At 42.4% G+C, this 20,463-nt stretch overlaps 7 protein-coding genes and 1 long non-coding RNA gene across 11 annotated transcripts; 6 read left to right on the forward strand and 2 right to left on the reverse strand.

Moving 5' to 3' along the window:
• Nucleotides 1-105: 105 nt before the first annotated feature.
• LOC106866539 lies at nucleotides 106-16,013 on the reverse strand. Of its 4 annotated transcripts, XR_002964593.1 has the most exons (8): nucleotides 15,874-16,011; nucleotides 10,735-10,858; nucleotides 6,332-6,617; nucleotides 6,124-6,227; nucleotides 5,727-6,036; nucleotides 5,539-5,596; nucleotides 895-1,276; nucleotides 106-596 (listed from the first exon to the last, which is right to left on the reverse strand). It is a non-coding gene; the product is annotated as an uncharacterized LOC106866539 (long non-coding RNA). The 4 variants fall into 4 exon arrangements; XR_001407019.2 differs by lacking the exon at nucleotides 106-596 and having other exon boundaries at nucleotides 717-1,276; nucleotides 10,735-10,869; nucleotides 15,874-16,013; XR_001407015.2 differs by lacking the exon at nucleotides 106-596 and having other exon boundaries at nucleotides 717-1,276; nucleotides 6,143-6,227.
• LOC112271508 lies at nucleotides 1,304-2,820 on the forward strand. Its single transcript, XM_024460706.1, has one exon. The coding sequence runs from the start codon at nucleotides 1,964-1,966 to the stop codon at nucleotides 2,675-2,677; it is 714 nt and encodes a 237-aa protein (XP_024316474.1). The 5' UTR covers nucleotides 1,304-1,963; the 3' UTR covers nucleotides 2,678-2,820.
• LOC100842779 lies at nucleotides 3,737-4,900 on the forward strand. The gene has a single exon (XM_024460708.1). It carries the CDS (start codon nucleotides 3,907-3,909, stop codon nucleotides 4,600-4,602), a length of 696 nt encoding a protein of 231 aa, XP_024316476.1. The 5' UTR covers nucleotides 3,737-3,906; the 3' UTR covers nucleotides 4,603-4,900.
• LOC112268565 lies at nucleotides 7,252-8,237 on the forward strand. The gene has a single exon (XM_024460704.1). The coding sequence runs from the start codon at nucleotides 7,310-7,312 to the stop codon at nucleotides 8,102-8,104; it is 795 nt and encodes a 264-aa protein (XP_024316472.1). The 5' UTR covers nucleotides 7,252-7,309; the 3' UTR covers nucleotides 8,105-8,237.
• Nucleotides 9,176-10,075, forward strand: LOC100843381. Its single transcript, XM_024460709.1, has one exon. It carries the CDS (start codon nucleotides 9,229-9,231, stop codon nucleotides 9,922-9,924), a length of 696 nt encoding a protein of 231 aa, XP_024316477.1. The 5' UTR covers nucleotides 9,176-9,228; the 3' UTR covers nucleotides 9,925-10,075.
• On the forward strand, nucleotides 12,385-13,184 carry LOC112271507. Its single transcript, XM_024460705.1, has one exon. The coding sequence runs from the start codon at nucleotides 12,412-12,414 to the stop codon at nucleotides 13,126-13,128; it is 717 nt and encodes a 238-aa protein (XP_024316473.1). The 5' UTR covers nucleotides 12,385-12,411; the 3' UTR covers nucleotides 13,129-13,184.
• LOC100843687 lies at nucleotides 13,936-14,882 on the forward strand. Its single transcript, XM_024460707.1, has one exon. The coding sequence runs from the start codon at nucleotides 14,035-14,037 to the stop codon at nucleotides 14,740-14,742; it is 708 nt and encodes a 235-aa protein (XP_024316475.1). The 5' UTR covers nucleotides 13,936-14,034; the 3' UTR covers nucleotides 14,743-14,882.
• A 3,330-nt stretch (nucleotides 16,014-19,343) lies between the features above and the next one.
• Nucleotides 19,344-20,282, reverse strand: LOC100844488. The gene has a single exon (XM_024461924.1). It carries the CDS (start codon nucleotides 20,194-20,196, stop codon nucleotides 19,489-19,491), a length of 708 nt encoding a protein of 235 aa, XP_024317692.1. The 5' UTR covers nucleotides 20,197-20,282; the 3' UTR covers nucleotides 19,344-19,488.
• Between the last annotated feature and the right edge of the window lie 181 nt (nucleotides 20,283-20,463).

Raw genomic sequence — 20,463 nt, forward strand, 5'->3', positions numbered from 1 at the left:
ACCTAACCTTCTGATTAGCATTATATTACCGATGGGAACACCTAATTATGCTGATGACTAACAAGATTACAAGAATCAGGGAGGCAACCAATAATACTCAACAGAAACCCCACTAAAGAACCTTTCTTGCACTTACTTCAAGATCCACCACGATCCTCGGAAGTAATGCAGATGCTTTGCTACCAATAGGTGGAACATGACAGAGTGTTAAACACTCATAAAGGTCTTCGGTGGCCTAAAAGAAACATGTACCACGTGTAAATCCTTGACAATGTGACAATTCTACAGCAAATTAAATGCCGCGACTCCTGTTTTCTCCCTTTCAAGAAATGTGTCCCAGCTGCTTCTGTTGCATAAGTAGCCTCACTGAATGGGTCAAGACATCAGACCAAAGCTTCTCCATTCTTACCCAACTCCTCAATCTCACTCCATACTCCAATACAGTCAGCTCCTGGTTCATTGTTTATGTATATGGATGCCACCATTGATGTCATATCCTGGCCGCTTGCTTCTTTTCAGATCTTGGCGTAATGCTGTCTCCTTTCCGCCTTCCATTTTGATCATATGGTTGATGTAGGTGGAAGTGGAACAATCACCTGAAATGTGGAACATTTCAGAAAGAAGTTTTCTTATCACAACTTTGGAGAAGCGTTTGTCGTGACTCAAAACTAGAACTGAAAAAGAACTGAAAAATCAGGACAATTATTATCCAGAAATGCACAACTTAGAAGTTTCTCTCTCTGGTTTCATAGGAAACTGCCATGCTACTCACATGGCAAATGCCTCAAGAAATAAAAATGGGATAAATGTTGAACCAACAACACAAACAGGTTGGACCATGAACAGGTCTGCAAATGAACAACCAGCGACTACGAGACTAATAGACGCACGTACCAGTAATCTAGACAACAATTAACAATCCATTTAAAGCTATATCAGCGCTTTCCATGCACCCGCGCACATACGAGACACCTATGCATATTCTTGCTGTCAATAGTTGGAACACAACAATGTGTAAGCTCAGCTAGAACATGTGGATTACTTCCAGATTGCAATAGATCACAGAAACAGGCCAGCTAGGCTGCACGAGGAGTCCTGAAGTCAACTACTATAGCCAGCAGGTACAACAAAGAAACATCAACGTTGCTTCCTCCTTTTCAGTTTGCTTCATGGTACCACCTGTTTGGATCCATGAACAAACTGCATCCTCGTGCAGACGACTTTGCCGCCAATAATGGGAACATGACAGCCTCATAAGCTCAACTGAAGATGATTCCTACAGTAAGGAAAAAAACACAATAGTATCACTTTTTTGGAGCAATCCAGTAGGAAGAAGATTTTTCTTATTTACAACGTCAGTATAAAAGTAGGAGTATCCATTAACAGGTTGATTCACAAATATGATTATTTAGTACGAAATGGTTCTACCGAACCTAAAAGATGGGGACAATATGTAGAATCAACAAGAAACACTCTATCCTTGTGTGGTGGATCTTGCTCACCATCACCTGAACATGCCAGCTACAAACTACAAGGTTTGACATTGTAACTAGAACAGCTTTGCACCGACGATACAAGCACAAAAATACAAAAATAAAGTTATGCATGTGTTTACGCCAGGATCCATCACTATGATAAACCGCCATAATGATTCTTGCTGTTAATTACCGAAACATGACAACGTGACATCTCACAAGGAAGATAGCCAGCACATCAGAGTTAAGAGCTACAGACGGGACAGCTTCAATGTCTTAATCACTATGCTGCTGCCAGATCAGAACTTGATCGGCAGCATCTGGAATTTTAAATGTAATGATTCTTTGTGTCTGCCATCGAAACGATGCTGCCTCGCATACATCCTCTGTATATATAGGTATCAATAGATGATACACACATCAACCAACAATCGCTCTTTCCTACTCATCTCTTCCAACTAAAACAGAGATTAGTTTGAGGAGCAGATATGGCTTTCGCCCTAAGATCGATAAGCTTGCCTTCTAGGCATCACAGCAGTGAGGAGGCAGTGCAAGAAGATCTGTGCATCCTAGAGACAAGCATCTCTTCATCCATTACCATTGAGACGATGTGTGATGGTTTGAGAAGGCTTGGAGACATCTATGGTGCTGTTGAGGAGATCATCCAGTTGCCAAGCAACCAAGTCTGCTCCTCCCAGCAGAGGAAGATGTTGGATGGAGAGATGGAATGTTCTCTCCAGCTGCTGGATCTCTGCAACACCATGCAAGAGATCTTCGTCGAGCTGAAAGCCATCATCCAAGAGCTGCAAGTGGCTCTAAGAAAAGGAGATGATGCAACTGTCCGTGCCATGATCCATTCTTATACCCGATTGGTGAAGAAGGCTGGTAAACATTGCAAGAAGACTAACAGGAACGTGACTTCTGACAAGATGGATTGTCGAGTGGCCAGGCTATTGACCAAGGCTAGGGAGATGGCTGTCTCTCTACTTGAGTCCACAGTACACCTCTTGTCGAAGCAAATTGAAATGCCTCAACAGTCTCTTGTTTCCAAGGCATTTCAGAAGAAGAAACTAATTGTTTGCAAGGAGGAGCAATTGCAGGAATTAGAGTGCAGTATCGGAGATCTTGTGAGTGGAGCAGGACATCTGTTCCGGAGATTGGTCCAGAGCAGAGTTTCTCTCCTTAACATTCTAGGCTCCTAGATCTCCAAGAGCCTTGTCACTCTTGATGTTCTGCGATTGGCATCCGACTATTTGAGGACTAGCCAGTCTTACATTTCCCCTATATGTATATACAATATAGATGTACAGAAAGTTACAGAAACAGAACCCAAAGTTTTGATCTACTTTATGCTCATGATATAGTTTTGTGATGTCATTAAACTTTGTTTGAGTTCCTTGATTAGTGGATCTTGCTTGACTTGCATGAAACATGCCATTTCGAAGTCACTAGAAGATTGTGATTGGCAGAATACGTTCCAGATTCTTACCCTAAATGATTCTCTCTGTTACTACGTATTCTTGCTTAAGAACGGATGCATATGCAAAAAAAATCCAAAGTTGTATGAAAAACAGAATATCTATTCTAAAATTTAATATCTGGGTGGGTATATAAAATAATTTCATACTCCCTCCGTCCCATATTAAGTGACGAAATATTACATGTATCTAGACACTTTTTGGGTATAAATACATCCATATTTGGGCAAATGTGAGTCACTTAATATGGGACGGAGGGAGTATTATTTTCTAGCGTGCGATCCTTGATATGATCTAGCTTTAGATTTCTAAAATAGTTCCTAATATGAAATGGAGCTGTTACCCAAGGTGCCAAACTTTTTTGCTGGGTACAACCGTGCAAGTTCTCATATGGCACGGAGCAGTCAAACTTAAAATGGGGGTAAAATACAGCATGATCCTTGCACAGTAGATTTTGCTCTCCGTCAACTAAACAAGTCTGCTCCTAACGACAAGGCCTGAGACGCATAGTTAGCACAAATTTCCACCTAAAAATACCTGCTTAAATTGAGGACTGGACCATCTGTACAATAAAATGTAAATTTTTGGTTAGCAACCCAATAAATAACTGCTTGCTCATGCAAACATATCAAGCACTCAAAGTCCACCGCCCACAACGGACTCCACCACACTGTTGATTCTTGCTGCCAATTGTTGGAACATGATAATGTGATCGCGCATCTCAAGGCAACGATGAGGCTGTAATCACAATACTGCTGCCAGATCTCAATCCATGGCAGACAGCATCTGGGGGATGAAATGGCATGATTCTTTATGTCTACCAATCAACTGCCACTGCTACCACATTTCTCTATAAATAGGCCTCAGAAGAATGGTAGACACATCAAACCAAAAGTTGATCTCTTCTTCTCCTCTCTTCAACCACAATACAGAGAAAAGCTTCAAGATCAGACATGGCTTTCCACCTAAGGTCGATAAGTTTGCCTTCTAGGCCTCAGGTCAGTGAGACTGAAATCGAGCAAGAGCTGCTCAGCCTAGAGGCCAGCATCTCTTCCTCCATCACCATCAGCACGATGTGTGATGGTCTGAGGAGGCTTGGAGACATCTACAATGTTGTTGAAGAGATTGTTTGCCTGCCAAGCTCCTCCCAGCAGAGGAAGATGTTGGACGGAGAGATGGAATGCTCTCTTGAGCTGTTGGATCTCTGCAGCACCATGCAAGAGATCTTCGTCGAGATGAAGGCCATCATCCAAGAGCTGCAAGTGGCTCTAAGAAAAGGAAATGATGCAGCTGCTCAAGCAAAGATCCAGTCCTATACTCGCTTGGTGAAGAAGGCCAAGAAACATTTCAAGAAGCCCGCTAAGAAGACTACTTCTGCAGATTGCAGGATGGTCATGCTGTTGAGCAACGCCAGAGAGGTCTCCATCTCTCTGCTGGAGTCCACAGTCCAGCTCTTGTCAAAGAAAATCGAGACTCCTAAACAGTCACTTATTTCCAAGGCATTTCACAACAAGAAGGCAGTTGTTTGCGAGGAGGAGCAATTGCAGGAGTTAGAGTGCAGCATCGGAGATCTTGAGAATGGAGCAGGACACCTGTTCAGGAAATTAGTCCAGAGCAGAGTTTCTCTCCTCAACATTCTTAGCTCATAGATACTCCATCTCACTCTTGACGTCCTGTGACTTGGCATCCGCCTTTTTGAGGATTAGCCGATCATGGCACAATTTTCCCATATGTATATAGTACAAATGTACAGAAAATTATAGAAAGGCAAAGCAAAGTTTTGATCTATTTCATGATTTGTGATCTCTCTATACTTTCAGTCGATGTCCTTGGTTAGTGGATCATGTTACTTGTACATTAAACATGCCAGATCAAGGCTACAAGCGCTAAGGCTGTAATTAGCACAGAGAATAAATTGTTAATTACAAAGATTCCCCACCAACACCACATGTCCACATGGCTGTGTAGTCTGGCACTACTAATTAAATATTTCTTGTTTCAAGATGGGTATACATCAAAATAGGAGAGTGAGCTGGTTTGGGCTGGACGGCAGCGCCAATCCCCACAGCATGACAGGCATAAGGCCATGGCTGCGCATGGCTCGCCATGCCGCCACTTTGTTTCTTATGTCTTCCCAAATCATCAATTTTTCCTTTCGTTTTGTCCTCCATTTATGTTTATTTTTTATTCGGGAAAATTCTCCTACCGTATTTAGGGCCTGAAGAGATTGTTCTGGGCCTGTTTACAGGTCAAGTCAATTCAGGTCAAGTCTTACGCCTGTTTACAAGGCTGAAAATTATTCTGGGCCCATCGGCTCAGATCAAAGCCCATCTTGGCCAGGCCCACAAATATCAACCAGACTGACAGCATGGCTGCTCAAAATTCAATCCAACAATTTATTCACCTAAACAGATCTAGCTATATATATTTGAAGATTATTAATGCAAGTAGTTGCAAAATGCCATACGATATAGATGCACGTAATGAACTAAACAACTCTGCACAGCCACATGGTTTCTCTTGAGATCTCGATATGCATCACATATGAAATTCAAATGAGATGCCAAATGTTTCTGACACCTTACCAGCCAGCGATGCTGCACGGATGGAATCAAAACTTTGCCGCCAATACTCGAGACATGGCTGCAGAAAATAAACAACAGAGCATCAGCTTGCCTTGTGCATGATCCGCAAGATTCTTCTTGTCTGTCCAGGCAGATTATTTGTTATAAGTAGACAGAAACCTACATGGGAGTTTCTCTTGTTCACTTACCAGTCTCTCTTCTAGCTCCATCCAGAGAAAAGATAGCAGTGGCAAACTAGCTTCTGTTCCAAGAGTGTCTTGCCATTTAGAGTCGGAGTCGAAGAACATCTCACCAACGAAATCGAAGTCGAAGAACAGCCGCAGAGCTGAAATACGTCTGTCTCTTCACATCCTGCAACCATCGACACAATGTGCGATGGTCTGAGGATGCTTCGTTAGCCTTTCGCAGTCTCTTCAAAGGAAGATACTGGTACTCTGTGTTGTTTCTTTGAACTCTCCCATGCAAAAGAGTAGTCATTTGAAACTGACTGTTCAAGAGCTGCATTGATTTATCAAGAGAAGATGTTCAAGATGCAAGAACATAAAGAAAATTGAGAAGATAGATACATCTGATGACAAAGAATACCACAGAGTGATCAGATTACTTATCGGAGTGAGGGACTAGGGAGACGACTGTCTCACTACTTGAACCAAAATTGCATGCAGCTCCTGTCCAAGAAAATTGCGATCCTGTCCAGAAAAAATGCATGAAAAGGAGAAGCAATTCCCCATATTGGATTTGGAGTTGGATATTGTTGATTTAAATTGCGGAGGAGAATGTTCAGGAAACTGACCCAGAAAATATATTTTTGTTATGAGTACTCTCAAGCTTCTAGACACACATCTCTGAATCTATACAATTGGAATCCACCTTAAAGGATTCACTAATAATTCAACAAATTTTGATGTACAGAAAGTATGAAGTCTACTTCTCCCGATGTCAATCTAATTGTTCAAGATGCATGTGCCTAATAGATGTCCTGATTATTTCACTTGGTATTTCGTCCAATCTGGAGAAGGTAATTCTTTCTGCACCTTTATGATCATATAGTTCACTCGCCTGGCAACTGAAACAATAGCCTGAAAAAAAACAGTAGGATGAGGTTTGCTTATTCCAACTTCACCAAACAGAAAGGTGATCAATATTTTTAGAACCCATTAGTATAATTAGAAATAAGATTCTATGAAAAACATAAAGAAGGGGCACACATAGAAACCTCATTTATGTTATGGTTTGATATGAAATAGCCATGCTTCTCACACGGTGGGTGGCTCAAACTGAAAAAGTGTGGATTAAATGTTGAAAAAAAAGAAGCCCATGGTCCTTGTGCAGTGGATCTTGTTTTCCAATACCTAAACATGCCAGCTCGAAACCACGAGGCTTCCAATTGTGGTTAGCATGAGTTTCCACCAAAGAAACAATACCCAGCTAAACTGAGGACAGATCAGTAGCCAGGGTAACACATGTGTCACAGCTAAATGGGTTAGCATTCCATTAAAAATGGCTTGTGCATGCAATTATGTCAAGATCCAATGTTGGTTCTTGCTGCGAATTGTTGGAACATGACAATGTGATGGCTCATCTAGAGGAAAGCAGGGACACTAAAAAAATTATTGACATGAGGTGACTTTAGGTTTGTAATCGCTATGCTGCTGCCAGATCTCAGTCCATGGCAGACAGCATCTGGCAGATGAAATGGCATGATTCTAAATGTCTACCAATCATCTGATACTGCTTATATGTTTCTTCTGTATAAATACACCTCAGCAGAATGCTAGACACATCAAACCAAAAGTTGCTCTTTCTTCTCATCATCTCTTCAACCCAAAAACAGAAAAAAGCTTCAGGATCAGATATGGCTTTCCACCTAAGATCGATAAGTTTGCCTTCTAGGCCTCACACCACTGAAACTGAAGTCGAGCAAGAGCTCCAGAGCCTAGAGGCAAGCATCTCTTCCTCCATGACTATCAGCACAATGTGTGATGGTCTTAGGAGTCTTGGGGACATCTACAATGGTGCAGAAGAGATTATTTGCCTGCCAAGCAACCAAGTTTGTTCCTCCCAGCAGAGGAAGATGTTGGATGGAGAAATGGAACGTTCTCTCGAGCTGCTGGATCTCTGCAACACTATGCAAGAGATCTTTGTCGAGATGAAGGCCATCATCCAAGAGCTTCAAGTAGCTCTAAGAAAAGGAGATACCACATCTGCTCAAGCCAAGATCCAGTCATATACTCGCTTGGCGAAGAAAGCAAAGAAACAGTTCAAGAAGACCCCAGAGAAGGCTATTTCCCACATAACAGAGTGCAGGATGGTCATGCTATTGACCAAGGCTAGAGAGATCTCCATCTCTCTGCTGAAGTCCACACTCCATCTCTTGTCGAAGCATATCAAAATGCCAAAACAGTCTCTTGTTTCCAAGGCATTTCACAAGAAGACTGTTGTTTGCAAGGAGGAGCAATTGCAGGAGTTAGAGTGCAGTATCGGAGATCTTGAGAATGGAGCAGGACATCTCTTCAGGAAATTAGTCCAGAGCAGAGTTTCTCTCCTAAACATTCTTAGCTCCTAGACACTCCATGTCTCTCTTGACCACCTACGATTGGCATCCAAGTTTTTTAGGATTAGCTGATCTTGATAAGTCCCATATGTATATAGTACAAATGTACAGATATTATAGAAGGAAAAACAAAAGTTTTGATCCATTTCATGCTTGATTATGTGTTCTGTGATCTCAGTATACTTTATTTCGATATCCTTGGTTAGTGGATCTTGCTCTGTGTGCATAAAACATGCCAGGTCGAAGTCACAATGGCTCGTAGTTAGCGGAATCAATCCATTTTATTAGCCGAATTCTCGACCACCACATGGCTGTGCAATCCGGCACCACAATTGAATAGGTCTTCGTTCAGAATGCGACAAAGTCCAAATTAGTGCACCCAAATTTTAGATTTTTGACATCTAAATCATTTGTGCATTTTACAGTGTAAGCCATTGCAAATCCAGAAGCCACCCTAAATGCCAAAACCATGCACCTAGCACCACAACTTGTTGCTTGTTCTTCAGGATTATGATATCCTAACATTAATTGAAGCAAAACGATCAAAACTTGCCAGGGCTTAAAGTTTCTGTTCCTTTCCATATAATAATTATCGTGGGGATAACATGTTGAACAGATAACAAGCCCATGAGACCTTGTTTTACGTGGCTTAAACATGCCAGCTCGAACTATCGATGCTTCAACTTGTGACGCAAGCGTTTCCAGCAAATTAAATACCTGATTAAAATGAGCCATACCACAGCTAAATGCTGGGTTAACAACCAATTTAGTGGCTTGAGCATGCAATTATGCCAAGACCACCCGACTACCATAGTGATGGTTCTTGCTGCAAATTATTGGAACATGACAATGTGATGGCACATCTCGAGGAAAGTGGGCAAACAAAAAGAAAGTACTAAACATGAGACGACTTTAGTGCTGTAACCGCTAAGCTGCTACCAGATCTCAGGCCAAAGCCGACAGCATCAGGGAGTTGTAATGACATGATTCTTCATGTCTACCAATCAAACGCTGCTGCTGCTTATAGACTTCTGTATAAGTAGGCCTTGGCAGAATGGTAGACACATCAAACCAGAAGTTGCTCTATCCTTCTCCTCTCTTGAACCACAATACATAGAAAAGCTTCAAGATCAGACATGGCTTTCCACCTAAGATCGATAAGTTTACCTTCTAGGCCTCAGGCCAGTGAGACCGAAGTTGAGAAAGAGCTGCTCAGCGTAGAGGCAAGCATCTCTTCCTCCACCACCATCAGCACGATGTGTGATGGTCTGAGGAGGCTTGGAGACATCTACACTGTTGTTGAAGAGATTGTTTGCTTGCCAAGCTCCTCTCAGCAGAGGAAGATGTTGGACGGAGAGATGGAATGCTCTCTTGAGCTGTTGGATCTCTGCAGCACCATGCAAGAGATCTTCGTCGAGATGAAGGCCATCATCCAAGAGCTGCAAGTGGCTCTAAGAAAAGGAAATGATGCAGCTGCTCAAGCCAAGATCCAGTCCTATACTCGCTTGGTGAAGAAGGCCAAGAAACATTTCAAGAAGACTGCGAAGAAGAATACTTCTGCAGATTGCAGAATGGTCATGCTGTTGACCAAGGCCAGAGAGATCTCTGTCTCTCTGCTGGAGTCCACAGTCCAGCTCTTGTCAAAGAAAATCGAGATTCCTAAACAGTCTCTTATTTCCAAGGCATTTCACAACAAGAAGGCAGTTGTTTGCGAGGAGGAGCAATTGCAGGAGTTAGAGTGCAGCATCGGAGGTCTTGAGAATGGAGCAGGACACCTGTTCAGGAAATTAGTCCAGAGCAGAGTTTCTCTCCTCAACATTCTTAGCTCATAGATACTCCATGTCACTCTTGGCGCCCTGTGATTGGCATCCGCCTTTTTGAGGATTAGCTGATCTTGGCACAATTTTCCCATATGTATACAGTACAAATGTACAGAAAATTATAGAAGGAAAAACTAAAGTTTTGATCCATTTCATGCTTGAAGATGTGTTTCGTGATCTGATACTTTATTTTGATATCCTTGGGTAGTGGATCTTGCTCCCTGTGCATAAAACATGACAGGTAGAAGCCACAATGACAAGTGTGTAGTTAGCAGAATCAATTGGTTTTATTAGCCAGATTCTCCGCCACCACCACATGGTTGTGCAGTCTGGCACTACAATTGAATATACTGCTTTTTTAGAGTGGAACAAAGTCCAAATTAGTGTTCTTGGATTTTTAATGTCTTCAACATACATTTCAACAATCCAGAAGCTCCAAAATACCAAAATACCAAGAATGGTTAGATAGATTTCAGTAATACATTTGTGTTTCTTCCTTCTCTTCCTCACCTTGTATAACACCAATAAAAACATTACTGATGGTATTCACTCAAAAAATATCATATAGCTCAGAGTTACAGAGAAAAGTATCAAAATATTTGTCCAATCAACATAGGGTCCGGACCTCAAAACCATCTCGAACTAAGTTCTTGTCCTTCAATAGTGACAACAAATGCTTAATATTAATTGGCACAAATTATGAGCATTCCGGGCCACAGGTTTGTGCACTTGAACACCCATATGTTCATTAGCAGTTACTACACGAATTGTAAAGAGTTGTTAAGTTCACAGAAGTTCGAAAAGGAGCCCTTAGAGACAGACCTCTGATGAAAGCAGGGAAGATGGAACCTGGCGCGAGCTCGGCGGTGGTGTTCTGCTGATATCTGGTTGTTGGCCCAACCTAATCTCAAATCAAATTCTGTCTTGACTCCAACCATCAACAGACCTGATAAAGAACTGGCCAATTCTTAAATAATGTGCATGCACAATTGATAATTAAGAAACATTAACTCGGTTCTGAGAAAGGTAAAAGGTGAATAATTATTTATGTGCACCTGTGTGGCTACTTAAGAACCATTGGTATGTTAGACATTCGTGCATACTTTCCACCAATAATTGGAACAAGAGGAATGATAAGCTCACATAGAGGCAGAAAAAAACGGGTCCTTTCAAAATTGCAAAATATCACAAATGACAGCACATGGAAAATAAGATGCTGCAAACTGCTGAAACATGCCAGCGATGCCACACGTAAGTTCAATGTAACATAAGCTCAGTTAGATGTACCTAATCCACTAGAAAATTGCAGAATATGTGGATCCTCTCAAGGCTGCAATGAACAAATGCTGCAGGCATGCGATTGGCAATTGAAACATGCCAGCAATCCTGTGAACTGAAGAGCGTAAAGTGGTCTTGTAAGGTTGGAGTTCCAGTGGACCAAGGCTGTTAGCAGAACCAGATAACATAATGCTGGAATGCGCAGATCAAGTCAATGACTCCTTACGACAGCAAGGACCAAGCACACGTCCACAACCTCATGCAGATGAGTTTGCCACTAACAATTAATACGTGTCTGTAGCATGCCAGCGACACAGCATGAAGATGGTTAGTCATCATGCAATGTTGACAACTTGACACACCAATGGACATGATCGAGCTATTTAGATCGTAACAAAGAATGCATCCACGTGCAAGCCCTTAACAAGTGCAAGAGCCTTATAATAAAGTGGGCCTTGTTCCCCGTAACTAATAGCACACCAGCTCGCAATTAGCACTACCAAGCAACTAGTACTTGCATATCAAACAGATCACATTGCCCATTAAAGAAGAGTTTAAGCATGCACAAATGACGAGGCGCAGCAATAGAGTAATCAGACACGTATTTTCTTGCTGCCAAGAACTGGAACATGGCAATGTGACAGCCCTCGTTTGGAGCACCTAATGCACCAATAAGAAATTGCACTGCATGTGGATCGTCCTGAGATTGCACACCTTCACATGCTAAAGCACTAGTAGAAACATGCCAGCGATTCTCACCAGATACACATGGCCTTGGAGCCTCGAAGGTGCGCAATCAGCAGCCAGCTTTTCTTCTCATATTGTTTCACTGCACACTCCGATCTCATGATCCCGATCTGATATTAAACTAAATGCTCGTGCAGATGAGTTTGCTGCCAATAACCAAGACATAACAGCCTTATTATAATCCTCAACTAGCGACTACAGACTAGAGCTACAGATGTCCCTTGCATTGACAAAGCATAAAAAATGCATCAGCTTGTCGGGGGGATGGGTGGCTTATGTGCCAGCAGCACAACTCTCCATCATCGACGAGATTCTTGTTGTCTATAGGGTGAGCCTTTCCATGGCTTCTGCTTCTTTTGTTATATATACAGGCACACCATACCGGTTCAGCGCCATTGCAGTAGTGTCACTTCTCTGAATATCTTCTCTTCCATTTCTAGATAAAAAGAACGGATTTCAGCTTCAATTCTAGCCATGGCTTGCCATCTCAGATCCGCAAGTGTTCCTTCCAGCCCTCGCTCCAATAAAACCAACATCGAAGATAAGCTGCAAATCCTGAAGGCGGAAATCTCAGCACCTTCTGCGACCATTGAAACAATGATCGATGGTTTCAGAAGGCTTGTAGGCGTGTACAACAACATTGAGGAGATCATGTGCTTGCCAAGCAGCCAAATTACCCTTTGTCAGAAAAACCAAAGGAAAGCCGTGGAGCTCGAGCTCGAGCACTGTCTTGTGCTGCTCGACATCTGCAACACCATCCAAGAGAGCTTTTCTGAGCTCACGACAAGAACTCAGGAGATGCAGTTGGTTCTTAAGAGAGGAGATGACAAAGCTGTTCAAGCCAAGATTCACTCTTACATCCGTCTTACCAACAAGGCACAAAAACAGTTCAAGAAGTGTGCTTCAGCTGACCAAGAGAGCTGCAGGGTGGTTATGCTGTTGGCCGAAGCAAGAGAGGCTGCTGTATCAATGCTTGAATCATCCTCTCAGATCCTGTTAAAGCAAATTGTGAAGCCACCTTCTGCTAAGTGGCCTCTTATCTTCAAGACATTCCAGAAGAAGCAATTTACATCTGAGGAGCAATTACAGACATTGGAGTTGGACATTGTCAATCTTGAGAGCGGTGTCAGGTCTTTGTTCAGGAGACTGATACAGAGCAGAGTTTCTCTTCTGAATGCTCTGAGCATGTAGATAGATGATACACCAATTCTGCCTCCCCCCTGGGTGAGTGGCATCTTTTAGAGAATCTGCTGGTCATAACAATTTTCCGATGTGTAAATGACAGGAATTGTACAGAAAAATATACTCAGTTGAGATACAAAACAGTTTTTTTATCCATTTCCTATTACCTAATTTACTGTTTATGCTTGCAACTGCCTAAATTTGGAGCAGTTAATTTGGATGGCACTTTTGGAAAACAAATCAGAAGATGCTCATAATATTGCTATTAAAGAAGCAGATAGCTAAATCGTGCAATATGAGCCCTGAAACACTTTACTATGAAATGGCCATGTTATTCAGATGCCATGTGCTACCTCAGCAACAAGCAAAGGATCCTTGTGCAGTGGATCTTGCTATCCATAGCTAAAACAGGCCAGCTCCAACAGTCGAGGTGGAGCATGCAAGTAGCACGCATTGTGCAGAATACAGCACCTATTCAATATTATAATTATATTAATACCTAGATAACACGCATACCACCAATAAATACTCAGTGAGTACTCCATTAAAAAGTATATGAAGTACAATCACGTCAAGATCCACCAATAGAGCAAACTACCATGCTGATTCTTGTCGCCAATAGCTAGAACATAGCAATGTGATACCACATTGACAGGACAGCTAATGCACTAAAGAATTTAAACCCCACATGAGCAAAGATTCCAAATGTTGCTACCAGATCTAAAACCTTGATAGACAGCATCTGAGTAGATGAATTGGCATTATTCCTTGTGTCTACCATCCAAATGGACCTGCATCATACAGTTCCTCTGTATAAATAGGCCTCAGCAGAAGGCTAAACACATCAAACCAAAAGGTGTCTCCCATTCTCATATCCTCAAACTCAACACAGAGAAAAGAGTTTCAGAATCAGATATGGCTTGCCATCTTAGATCAATTAGTTTGCCTTCTAGGCCTCACACCAAAGTTGAAGAGGAGCTGCAGAGCCTAGAGGCATGCATCTCTTCACCCTCCATGACCATTGACACAATCTCTGATGGTTTGAGGAGGCTTGGAGACATCTATGGCACTATTGAGGAGATCATGTGTCTTCCTAGCAACCAAGTTTGCTCGTCGCAGCAAAGGAAGATGTTGGATACAGAAATGGGGTGCTCCCTTGAGCTACTAGATCTCTGCAATGCTATGCACGAGGACTTCACCGAGTTGAAGGCCATTATCCAAGATCTGCAAGTTGCAACCAGGAAAGGAGATGATGCAGTCGTTCAAGTCAAGATCCAGTCTTACAGCCGCCTGGTAAAGAAGGCAAAGAAACATTTCAAGAAGGCCGAGATGAAGGCTACTTCTTCCAAGGAGGATTGCAGGATGGTCAGGCTGTTGAGCGAGGCTAGAGAGATCACTACCTCTCTGCTCGAGTCAACATTGAACCTCCTGTCCAAGCAAATTGCAACCCCAAAGCGGTCTCTCGTCTCCAAGGCATTCCAGAAGAAAACATCAGTTGTTTGCAAGGAGGAGCAGTTGCAGGTCCTAGAGTGCAGTGTCGGAGATCTTGAGGCTGGAGCAGGAATTCTGTTCCGGAGATTGGTCCAGAGCAGAGTTACCCTCCTAAACATTCTTAGCTCATAGATACTCCTCAACATGTGTTACTCTTGACACCTGTGATTGGCTTCCACCTTTTAAAGGATTGCCATTCCCATTGTATATGTAGAAATGTACAGAAATCTCCATAGAGAAAACTAGAAAGGAAACATAAAGTTTTGATCCAACTCATATTGCGTATTCAATCCTCACTTGCTTCTGAGATTCGTGATGCGTTTATGCACTTTGTTATAGGCTTCCATTTCTATGGAATGGAAATGGATAGCACATAGCACTTGGAAAAAATGGTTTGATTATGCAATATGATGCAGTAAGATTGTCTTCCTAGTGAATATACAGGGCAGAACCAGTAAAATAATTATGAAATATGTGCTTCCATAATTGTATAGCCCCCAGATATAAACATTTGCTGAGCAAAATTTAATTTGGCCATTTAAGTTCTGCACTGGTCCGAACTACCTGCTTGTTTCTATATGCATGTGGCCATGTTACCCAGGCTTGTTGAATCTCATAATTAGTGTGCGATCCTTGTTTGGCGCATCTTGTGTTACATCCATCGTACATGCCAGGTCCGAGCTTCAAGGCAAGCTTGCAATTACGACAACATATTAGCTGGCCAAATTTGCTGCACGGTCACACAGGCTACACTGGTACTGCTTTGTGTTTTCTTTAGTTTGTAGTACATATCCATATCATGACAAATGAACTATCCAACATAAAAGTATAGTTACATGAAAGAGGTAGCAGCTTCAGTTTGTTCGTTGGCACAACCGTGGTGGTTGCAAAACAATGTGACAAATTTCTAAAATCTCAGTGTACTTCCAGTTTCAGTATCAACTACATCCCAATCATTCCATTTCGAGCACATAAACAATAGTGTACAAAGTATGGTATGCCATTACAGACACCAACCAAATATGCCCCATAAGCGAGAAGAGCAAATTTGAGGGGTGGATGAGTGAGAAATTGCATGCAGAACCAGATGGTTCTTAGGCTGAGAAAGAGGATTTAAAAAATCAATACGATGCGAATTTCCTGTAGGACCCAACAATCGCTCATCAGCCAACCAAGAAAGCAAGCTATCAACGGTACGATTCAGGTTAGGTCATCACGCGGCATTGCAACATGCAGGGAAATAAGGGCTAGCTAGATGCGTACCACGGTGGGGAACTCTGGAGATCTCGAGCTCCCTCCAGGGGCCGCGGCGTAACCACCATAATACGGTGGGGATCGCCGGCGGCGGGGGGCGGGGGGCGATGTGCCGCCGCGGTTTCTCTCCTCCGCCTCCCCCTTGCCCCTCCCTCCACCGCGGAATGAGGTGGACCATCTGGGCTTCTGGTTGGGCTGGTCAACTGGGCCCTCATGATTTTATATAGCCCAGCATACGCTTTCAATTTGGGCTCAGGACTAGGGGAGAGACGAAGAGGATTCTTTCGCTCAAAAAAAACGAAGAGGATTCTGGCGACTACTTCTCTGGCTCACGGGCTCAGCTGGGCTGGGTTATGGCCCATCTTAAAGTCCTACTTTTCTGTCCACAACGATTCTCAAGGCCTCCCGACTTCCGCGGCCGAGGTATTCCATTCATTCCTGTAAACCCTAGATAAACTTTTACCATCCGTCCGTCTCGTTCATTCATCGGACGCACACGTTTCTCGTTGGAGTTCAGGAGTTAAATTCAGATTCGCACTTGATGTCTGTACCATAAGATTTGTATGCGCTCAGATTGGCATGGATCGCTTCTCCGGAGGAATATTTTCCTGTCCCAAACTCACAGTATATGATTGCAGAAACTACATAAACACCATATAGCTCACTTCATAATTTCATTTAACTCAAGACATAAGATCAAATTCATTATTTTCCATATGGCTTCCTTCTGAACAGCCTTGATCCTACACCATTTGCGATTTCATTGCTGTTATTCTGCTAAACTTGCTATCCTATCTTAGCTAGTTAGTACCCATTTTCTTCCTTTGTTGTGGAGGAATGACGGGGGAATACGCAGAATGCGCACAAGCACCCTACAGAATTGCACATACCACCTCCATGGAGATTTTTGTAGCAATCATTATCGCAAGCGTCAGGATCACATGGCACACGCGACGGGATAATCATTGTCGTACAGTACTCAGGCTGGATGCGACCTTCCGTCGACGCCTTCATCACCGCATCTGTGAAATCGCACCATGAAGCGAAGAGCGGATCACAACATGGCCATGGTTTTCTAGACGAGTTGCTGAAGAAACATACGAGTACCTGATGCTAGCACGAGGAAGGCGAGGGTCAGGAGCAACCTCTGGGTTGCCCTCATCTTAACTAGTTGTGGTGTTCACGGAAAGAGGTGTTGGCTGTCTGTGTGTTGTGAAGGAGAACAACACAATGGCAAGCCTTTTTTATAGTGGATGTGGTGTCGAACGTTCATTACCATATTTGCGGGATCGCATTAAAGTACCACGCATGTTTCTAAATATAGGATGTTCTAGTTTTGTCATAAGTCAAGCTTCTTCTAGTTTGACCAAGTTTTTAGAAAAATTTAATTATATCTACAATATTAAATGAATATGTCATGATATCATGACAGATTTAACAAAGCTAATTTATAATTATAGATGTTGGTGGATTTATCTACCTCAAAATTAAAGGAAATTGACTTAGAACATCTTATATTTAAAAACGGGGAGTACCAGACTGGATAAGCCGTACCGAATGAATAGCAATTAAGTGCATCAGTTCCGTTACTTGCATAGATATTCGTGCATCAAAAAAGAAGTCTTTGCCGGTTCATTCGCCACGTGCCACCCCCAACCTCCCGAGAAGGCAAAACTTAATCAATGCAGCTAGCCATTAAAATCCTAATTTTTCAGTTTGTAAGTCCATATAGGTAGCCAGATGCTGTTGATATAGTAAACTTTTTTTCTGAAGAAATCAGATCTAGATTGTGCAGAGCGCTCTCCACTCAAGCTGATTCTGTGTCTAGTTCTCCATCTGGAAAACAAAACTAATGTCTAATCGTATTGAATTCATCAAAACCTTTATGTGTGCTGAACACAATTGAGTATCGAGTTTTCTTTCCCTGTCTCAAACTCATAATATGCTTGCAGAAAACACAGATAAACACCATACTTCATAATTTCATTTAACTCGAGGCATAAGATCAAATTCCTTATTTTTCATATGGCTTCCCAGTGAACAGCCTTCATGATACACCATTTGCGATTTCGTTGTTGTTATTCTGCTAAACTTGCTATCCTATCTTAGCTAGTTGGTACCCAGAATGGTGGGGAATACGCAGAATGTGCGCAAGCACCCTTTAGCAACGCACTTGCCACTTCCCTCGAGTTGTTTGTGGCAATCATTCTGGCAATCGTCAGGATTACATGGCACACGCGATTGGATAATAATTGAATCACAGTTCGCCGGCTCGATACTACCTTCTGCTGACGCCTTCATTACAGCATCTGTGAAATCTCACCGTGAAGGAAAGAGCAGATCACAACATGACCATGGTTTTCTGGACGAGCTGCTGAAAAAACATATGAGTACCTGATGCTAGCACGAGGAAGGCGAGTGTCAGGAGCAACCTCTGGGTTTTCATCATCTTAACTAGTTGTGGTGTTCACGGAAAGAGGTGTTGGTTATTGTCTGATTTGTGTGTTGTGAAGGAGAACAAAACAATGGCAAGCCTTTTTATAGTGGATTTGGTGCCGATCTTCCTTACCATATTTCCAGGATCGCATTAAAGTGGAAGACTGGATAAGTAGTACCGAATTAGTAGCAATTAACTGCATTAAGTGCATCAGTTCTGTACTTACATAGATATTTGTGCATCAAAAAAGAAGAGGTAAGACAGGATAAATTTCTTTGGTTCTGTGAGCCGTATCAAAAACAAAAACCTTGTTAGAGGAGGACTCACCACTACCCTGAGAAGGCAAAAACTTAATCAATGCAGGCAGACAACCTCGCCTGCTAATATGCTTTGCTAATTACTCCATCCTTTTCAGCTTATTAGGACTATCTCAAAATCCTAATTTTTCAGTTTGTAAGCTCACTTGTTTTGGGAATAGGCAAAACTTCAATTACATCCACATTAATTTCTGCCTAATTTTGATTCTAAAATTGGAACCAACCAATGCGTGAAGGAGACAGGTAGCCATGCATGCTGCACTAATACATGGTCCAACACTTAACGGGGTCTTCTCCTTTTTTATTCTTTGGTTGTTGTGATTTTTTAAATGAGCCTAATAAACTGAAAAGGAGGGAGTGCTAGTTTTAATGGTAGTGCTTCAGCTTGATCTGTCGTAGTTATATATGTAGAGTAGGTCACTAAACATGGATCATGTATCAATTGTGAGCTTATAAAAGGTGAAAGGTAACATGTGCACATGAACGTACAAACACGACCAAGCCTAAACAGTTTGCTGCTAGTATGTATCTATTTATGTATAGAGAAAAACATGCATTGTGATTCATGTTGTTTTACAAAATAAAAAAGGGAAGGAATACTAATGCGGAACTTATTTCATAATTTTGGACCTTGCATTCATCATACTACAACACATACGTGATGACCGGCACCACGCATAATCACAATAACTCATCTTGAATCTCAGAATCATGCGATGGTTGAGTTCACTAAGTTTCATCAAAACTTTTGTTTCCTTTTCTATATGGAGTATTCTGTACATTTCTACATATACAATGAGAATGATCAGCAATCCTTTAAAAGGTGGAAGCCCATCGCGGGGGTCAAGAGTAACAGATGCTGAGGAGTATCTATGAGCTAAGAATGTTTAGGAGGGTAACTCTGCTCTGGACCAATCTCCGGAACAGAATTCCTGCTCCAGCCTCAAGATCTCCGACACTGCACTCTAGGACCTGCAACTGCTCCTCCTTGCGAACAACTGATGTTTTCTTCTGGAATGCCTTGGAGACAAGAGACCGCTTCGGGGTTGCAATTTGCTTGGACAGGAGGTTCAATGTTGACTCGAGAAGAGAGGTAGTGATCTCTCTAGCCTCGCTCAACAGCCTGACCATCCTGCAATCCTCCTTGGAAGAAGTAGCCTTCTTCTCGGCCTTCTTGAAATGTTTCTTCGCCTTCTTTACCAGGCGGCTGTAAGACTGGATCTTGACTTGAACGGCTGCATCATCTCCTTTCCTGGTTGCAACTTGCAGATCTTGGATAATGGCCTTCAACTCGGTGAAGTCCTCGTGCATAGCATTGCAGAGATCTAATAGCTCAAGGGAGCACCCCATTTCTGTATCCAACATCTTCCTTTGCTGGGAAGAGCAGACTTGGTTGCTAGGAAGACACATGATCTCCTCGATAGTGTCATAGATGTCTCCAAGCCTCCTCAAACCATCAGAGATTGCGTCGATGGTCATGGAGGGTGAAGAGATGCATGCCTCTAGGCTGTGCAGCTCCTCTTCAACTTTGGTGTGAGGCCTGGAAGGCAAACTAATTGATCTCTGATGGCAAGCCATATCTGATGCTGAAACTCTTTTCTCTGTGTTGAGTTTGGGGATATGAGAATGAGAGAATGCCTTTTGGTTTGATGTGTTTAGCCTTCTGCTGAGGCCTATTTATACAGAGGAACTGTATGATGCAGGTCCATTCGAATGGTAGACACGAGGAATCATGCCATCTCATCTCCACAGATGCTGTCTATCAAAGCTTTTAAATCTGGCAGCAATGTTAGGAATCTTTGCGCATGTGTTGTTTAAGTTCTTTAGTGCATTAGCTGTTCTCTC

This window comes from Brachypodium distachyon, chromosome 3 (assembly GCF_000005505.3).
Source record: "Brachypodium distachyon strain Bd21 chromosome 3, Brachypodium_distachyon_v3.0, whole genome shotgun sequence".
Taxonomy (NCBI): Eukaryota; Viridiplantae; Streptophyta; class Magnoliopsida; order Poales; family Poaceae; genus Brachypodium; species Brachypodium distachyon.